Source organism: Crocodylus porosus, unplaced genomic scaffold (assembly GCF_001723895.1).
Source record: "Crocodylus porosus isolate Cpor-Errol unplaced genomic scaffold, CroPor_comp1, whole genome shotgun sequence".
Classification (NCBI taxonomy): Eukaryota; Metazoa; Chordata; order Crocodylia; family Crocodylidae; genus Crocodylus; species Crocodylus porosus.
In genome coordinates this window covers 21,362,984-21,370,080 of record NW_017728950.1, presented here as the reverse complement: position 1 = coordinate 21,370,080, position 7,097 = coordinate 21,362,984, and the positions used below count along the sequence as shown (strand labels likewise).

General features: G+C 44.4%; 1 protein-coding gene across 3 annotated transcripts in view; it reads right to left on the bottom strand.

The window, feature by feature from the left end:
• Positions 1-4,569: 4,569 nt before the first annotated feature.
• Positions 4,570-7,097, bottom strand: part of IDUA (iduronidase, alpha-L-) — an 82,107-nt gene continuing 79,579 nt past the window's right edge. For all 3 annotated transcript variants that reach the window (XM_019554931.1, XM_019554932.1, XM_019554933.1), the window contains one exon: positions 4,570-6,316. In XM_019554931.1, the coding sequence (XP_019410476.1) occupies positions 6,216-6,316 (101 nt within the window). In that variant the 3' untranslated portion in view covers positions 4,570-6,215. The remainder of the gene's footprint in view (positions 6,317-7,097) is intronic.

Genomic DNA, 7,097 nt, shown 5'->3' with positions numbered 1-7,097 from the left:
CCTGCCCCAACCCTGGAATGAGCTGTAGGCAAGGCAAAGGCCCCCATAGGGACACTTTCCTGCCTGTACACAAATGCCAGGAGCTTGGGGAATAAACAGGAGGAATTTGTCCTCCTGCTTAACGCAAATAATTATGATGTCATAGGGATAACGGAGACCTGGTGGGACTCTACCCATGACTGGGCCACAGGTATAGACGGCTATACCCTGTACAGGAGGGATCAAGTGGACAAAAGGGGAAGGGGTGTAGCTCTCTATGTCAAGGAAAGCTATGCACCCCTGCAAGCCAGCATAGGTTTGTTGCAGGTAGGTCTTGCTTGACCAATCTTATTTCCTTTTATGACCAGGTGACCTATCACCTGGACAAGGGAGAAGAGATTGATGTCATATATCTTGACTTTTAAAAAAGCCTTTGATCTGGTATCCCATGATCACCTCTCAGCAAAAATGGCTAACTGCAGCCTTGGCCTCACCACGATCTGCTGGCTGGGGAATTGGCTCCATGGAAGGACTCAGAGGGTGGTGGTTGATGAAAGTCAATAGTTGTGGTGCTCTGAGACCAGGGAGGTCTCTCAAGGCTCTTGTCCTTGGGCCTACACTATTCAACATCTTCATTAATGATGTGGACATTGGTATCAGAAGTGGACTGGCCAAGTTCACTGATGACACCAAACTCTGGGGTAAAACGTCCACACCTGAGGATAGGAGGATGATCCAGGCTGACCTTGACAGGCTCAGGAAATAGGCGGACAAGAAGCTGATGGTTTAACACTAAAAAATGCAAGGTTCTCCACCTTGGGAGGAAAAGCCTGCAGCATGCTTTTAGGATCAGCAGTGCTACGCTGGATAGCACTACGGACGAAAGGGACTTGGGAGTCATGACTGATCACAACATGAACATGAGCCTTCAATGTGATGCTGCAGCTAGTAAAGCAAGCAAAACACTGGCTTGCATCCATAGATGCTTCTCAAGCAAATCCTGGGATGTCATCCTCCCATTGTACTTGGCCTTGGTGAGGCTGCAGCTGGAGTACTGCATCCAGTTTTGGGCTCCACAATTCAAAAAGGATGTGGAGAAGCTTGAGAGAGTGCAGAGGAGACCTACACGCATGATCAAGAGTCAGGAAAACAGCCCTTATGAGAGGCTGAGATCCATGAGACTCTTCAGCCTGGAAAAGCGTAGGCTCAGGGGTGATCTGGTGGCCACCTATAAGTTTATGAGGGGTGCTCACCAGGATCTGGGAGGACAATTGTTCACCAGAGCGCCCCAAGGGATGACGAGGTCGAACGGTCACAAACTCCTGCAAGACCGTTTCAGGCTGGACATAAGGAAGAACTTCTTTACTGTCTGAGCCCCCAAGGTTTGGAATAGACTGCCACCAGAGGTGGTTCAAGCACCTACTTTAAACACCTTCAAGAGACAATTTGATGTTTATCTTGCTGGGATCCTAAGATCCCTGCTGACTTCCTACCCCTGGGGCAGGGGGCTGGACTCAATGATCTTCTGAGGTCCCTTCCAGCCCTAATGTCTATAAAATCTATGTGCTGTATGAAAGGGCTCCACTGAGGGTCACACTTCACTGCCTTTTATCCCTTTCTGGCAGACTTGTGTGATCCTTCACCATCATCTTGGCTGCCCAATCCAGAGGTCACTGTCCCACATGGGTTTTGAGTACTACATGACAGCTATTAGTTCCAGGAGTCTCTGCCTGCTGGTACTTGAAGTTTTGGGAGTCCACCCTTGACTTATTGACTTAATGGCTGCATTGTCATGGGTTACAGGAATAGTCAATAGAGTGAGTGCTTAGTTTCAGGAATCAGTTCCTTGGCTTGATTAGCTTAAAATGGCTTGTAGAGCACAGTTGTGTAACAGTAAGTTCCTCTGGCTAGGCTATTGTCAATTATCAGCCAGAGGTACTTCGTTTGTCATTCATCCTCGCATTCATTCAGGAGACTGTCCAATATAGTGTATTTTATCACTTTACCATTACAGTTTCAATGCAGGTTTTAACAATGGTCCAGGGTGTAACTCCATTTTATGTGGCTGCATAGTTAAGGTCCAGCTTTATTTCTGAAATAGGATGGTAAATAGGATAGTAGGATGCAGATCCTTAATGCTCACTTTTGAGGTAACGTTGGAATCCAGTATAAGAACCATAAACCAAACTGGCTCCTGTACCTTGCTACAGCCTTCTCACATGATTTATATTATGTTGTGAACTTGAGAGTTTGGAGTGAGAATTATTGCCAGAATCTGTTCCCTTATGATTGAATGAAAGAAAAACAGTCATATGAAAGGCTGAGAACCAGTTTTATTGTAAATTCAAGGTATTTTATAAGATATAGTGATAGGTGAAATGTAGTTTGCAGGTTTATACAATATAAAAATTATCCTCCATGAGACTTTTTGCATTAATTACACAAATACAATCAGATACAGAAATAGTATGGTACATGGCATTAGAAAAAGTAAAAGTGCAGCAAAATAATGCCTGTGTAACAAGTTAAACTTTGGATGTAGATAATAACACACTTACTCGAGAGTTATTGTGACTTTATCTCTGGGACAAAAGTAGAGTGGATACAGAGTGTGTCCATGTGCAGCTTTACATTGATCGCTCAACTCTGGGGTAAAATTATCCTTCAGAAAACAAGTATCCATACACCTACATACAGATTATGGGTCCATCATTCTAGTCCATTTTGTCCAGGGGTATCCTTTTGCTTTGTGCAAACAGGCTATTGTTGGCTGCCTCTCACCCAGTTTCAAGGTACTGTAGTAGCAGCTACTGCAGGTATATACCTGCAGAGACTCGGTCATGTGTCTGTTGCAGACACCAATGTAATTTTATTCAGAAGTAATATCCAAGACAAATTCTCCCAAGGTAAACATGTTGCATACCTGTACCATACTCCAACCTACTCTCATCTATATCTCTGTCCATCAGTAGATATACTAGAACATGGGTACCACAAGTAGCACAGGCAGTCTTTTTGTGTGGCACACAGCAGACTGGGGAGGGAGCAGAAATAAACTGAGTTAACTAAAACACCCACTTAATTAAAATTATATTAACTGTCTTGTCTTACTAGAAGTATATAATTGGCTAAATGGCATTGTCTTCAATGTATAATAGGGGCTTCAAGCCAACTTGTAATCTGATATATTGTAGGATCCTTACCAAAGTTGTAAACCAAACTCCCATTATACTTTTATTATGCTAAGTTGGCACCAAAATACTAAACCCCTTGGATAATTCTATTAGTGTCCAATAAACATCTCTTCCTTACTAGGAACTGTTTTGGGACTGAACACCTTTAAGTCCTCTGAGTTTCTGGAGTGTTTTGTTCAAAACTGGATCAGGAACTGGCAGCAACTAATTTATGTACTATTGATAATGTATGGAAAATTATGATGTATGAAATACTGTATTGGTCAATTTCTGGTAAACAAGTAGCTTATAAACATTGGAATATTAGGCAGGCTTATTGAGTTCATTCTGTGAAATATCAGCACCAAAATCAGACCAGACAATGGGTAATCTAGTATACCTACATTGCTGCCATTTGATTATGTTCTTAACTGCTAAAATCAACGAATTAAATGAGTCTGGTCTGCCTGGTCTTCTGAAATATTTTTTTAAAGAAAAAGTCAGGAGTAGGTTCTTCAGGACTGTAAAAGGGAATAACTGCACTACTGAAGTATTGGAAATTTAGCCTATCTCATCTCAATCATCTACTCAGGCTACTTATATATGGATGGGGTGTGGGAAAATCACATCTGAATCCACAAGGCTAAATCTTGTTTAACAGCTGACTTTATGTTGCCAGGCAACCAGGGTTGGGTGGGGGCGGGGATCAGTAGCAAGATACACCCAACTTTCAGTTGACCACATCACAGGAGAAGCAGTCAGGGAATTTTTTTTTAAGTCCCAGAAGAAATTAAGAATTACACCTGCCCTTTTCCTTCCCTGCCCACTGCTGCTGTTGTCTCCAGCTGCCCCAAAGGCAAAGGTGAGGGAGAGGGCAGCTTCAAAGCTGTGCTGGACAATCCAGCTGGGTCCTGGGAGGAGACAGGCGCAGCTGGATTTTCTCCTCCCTGCCCTGTCCCCCGGTTGCTCCTTGCCAGCCAGCAAGTGTTGGGGAAAGGAACCTGCCTGCTACTGCTACTGCCTCTAGCCAACATTGGTTTCATGTATAGCCTGGCTGCAGTGGGGCAGGAGCGACTGAAGCCCCTTGTCCCTGGCTCAGCTGGGGACAACACCAGTGGCATCAGTGGGTAGGGGAAGGAGGGAATACAAGGGAAGGCAAGAGAACATGCACATGCAGCTAATCGTGGAGAGGAAGGAAGGGGAGCCTTCTTACCTGCTTGAAGGACTTTAGAAAAGTCCCTGTTGCTGCTTCTGCAATTCAGCCTGTCTGCAACAAGGAGGGATGCTGGGAGCTGGGGTGAAACTAACCCTGCAGTGCATGTCACTGCTCCTGTATCCCCTTTCTAAAAACTTTCTGAAATCCTGGATCCACCCATACACACAACTAAGCTTGCTTTGTGTTAAACTGATGATGTACTTTATATCAGTGGTGGGAATGTTATAAGAGATGTTTGTGACAGAGGCTTATTTCCCTATTACAGAATATCCTAATATTTTACTGCAATGTTTTTTTTTAGTGTCTACTTCCTTCTGGGAGCACTTTAAAGAGAAAAAACAGTAATCCAGTTGACTCAAACACAGATGTAACTTTAAGCAGATAAGGTTCTTTTGGTGAATCTGGTATCTTTTATTAGACCAACTTAATAAAATATATCAGATTCACCCAAAGAACCTTGTCTGTGTATGTCCTTAGACCAGCACAGCTACAACCTACACTGATGTAACTTTAAGGCACTTTGACTTACAAAACAATCATTAACATGTGAAGGCAATCTAGACATAACACTGGCTTTATCTTTTTGTGTAACACTATAACCCTCTTTTTAAAAAGTTTTGTAAAAGACAAGCTACTGAAGCATTCTTAGCTAAGTTTCCAGAAAAGTGTGCCCAAGGCGAGCCCTCTGCCATGTACAATTCTAGGGCCTACTTATCTGGGCCTTTTAGCAGTTAGCTGATTATGGAAGGAATGCATAAGCCACTCTATCTGTCACAGGCTTTGGCTTATTTAAGGCTCTGCACACCGGGAATAGTAGTCTGCAGCTTGGCCATGTGACTTAGGAGTAAGCAAGGCTGCAGGGAACAGGGAAGCAGGTTGTCTTTGTCTGGCCTCATTGCTGTGACTGAGAAAGCCTAAAGTTTGGGAAGTCCTGGTTGGAAGAGGTAAAGGGATGGTGATTTAAAACATCTGAAGAAAAAGAGAGAACAAAAAAGCATACAGGCACAAGCCCATGCATGCTAGAAAAGGGGATGCTTTCCTCTCTCAATCTTGTTGGAGGCAGGGTTCTGTGCATGTAGGTAAGGCCCAGCAATGGGCAAATGACTGCCAAGAAGCTCTTACACACAGGGCTGAAGGACTCTGCGCTTCCTGAGAAAGTGGGCCAACAAACTGCATTGAATTCCTAGAATCCTTTAGGAAAAGGCACTGCCAAGTAACACCCACAGCTTACAGGGTTTGGGACAGCAGCCCAAGGAGGACAGAAAAGGTTGCTTTGTTCTTGCCTTGGAAGACATGCACCTCTGACAGAGCTTTGCCTTTACTCATATTCCTCGCTAGCAGGGAAGGAAATTCAGTCACCCCCTCAACTCCCCATTGGGGTCTGCCTGAGAATGCTCCGATAGGCCCAGTTTGTGACTTTGCTGTTGGCCTCTGCCTAGTCAGTCAGTCTGTACATTGGAACCATGGCCTCATTCTCACTGTCCTGCTCTGCTTTTACGACCCCAAGTTTGCTGCTGTCAGGTGAGTTCCACTACTGGAATACAGGAAGAGGCAAGGTCAATTATTTCTTCCTGACCACCAATTAACAAAGCAAATCCTGGTCCGGTGTTAGTCTTTTACAAAAATAGCAGGAGTCCAATTGTCGGTGTTCTTGCTGTTTGTATGTTGTCTTCAAGCAGCATCAGCGACAGTAGCTGACAATACTGCTTTCCAACATGCTTCATCATGTCACTGCTGTCTTCCCACATAAATTAAGGTGAAGTTTTGTTTTGGGGAGGTTGTAGTTGGCAGTAACCTATGCTGCTCTGCCACATGCTGCAGGCAGATTCATGGCTTTCTCTTCTTTTTCATTCAGGAGCTTCAGTGTACTTCACAGGAATGGAGAAAGGGCCTGGCTTGCCCCAGTAGTCAACAGCACGCACTCTGTAAAAGCCTGAAACTATGCTTCCTACAAATGAGGAGATCAAACATGATTACTGCAAAAGACAGTCATATGCTAGAAAAGCCACTGTCCCTGTAAAGCAGGGGTTTCAAACTCACCTGGCCCTGTGGACTGGGTGAGCAGTGCAAGGCCAGTCCACAGGGAGGACTGGACCCACAGAATGGCTGTGCATGTCTGTTCTGGAGGGGCTGGAGTGGTTGCTGTGTGTAGTGTGGATGTGCTCCAGCTGCCTGGGGCTGCTGCGTGCAGCCGCTGCTCTGCTGCTCTCGGCTGTGTGCTGGGGCCAACCGGGGTGCCCAACATGTTGCCTGTGGGTCAACCCTGAGATCCACAGGCAACAATGGGAGGCAGATGATAGGTCTCTGTGGGCCAGATCTGGCTCTAAGGCTATACATTTGACACCCTTGCTGTAAAGCATACATTTGTGGAAAACAGTAGATCTATGGCTGGGTTCTAGTAGGAATTTCTCTCTCTTAGGTATCACATATTTGTACTGGGCAGCCACCTACAAAGGATAATCTGCAGGAAATTAAGTGTTGATTTATTCACTGGTGCTTGTTGCATATCCAGCATATGCTTTGTCCTTATCTGGACACTGAAGTATGGCTACAGTGTTAGTATAAAATCTGTGTCTATAATAGTAACTGATTTACTCAAAGCAATCATGGTTTTCTTTACTATTGCTTACACTTCAATTTGACTATATCAGATGTGATGTAATTGTGTTCTGACTAAGAGATACTGAGCATTCAGAGCAGGGTAAATCTGAAGGAGTGGTACAATGCTC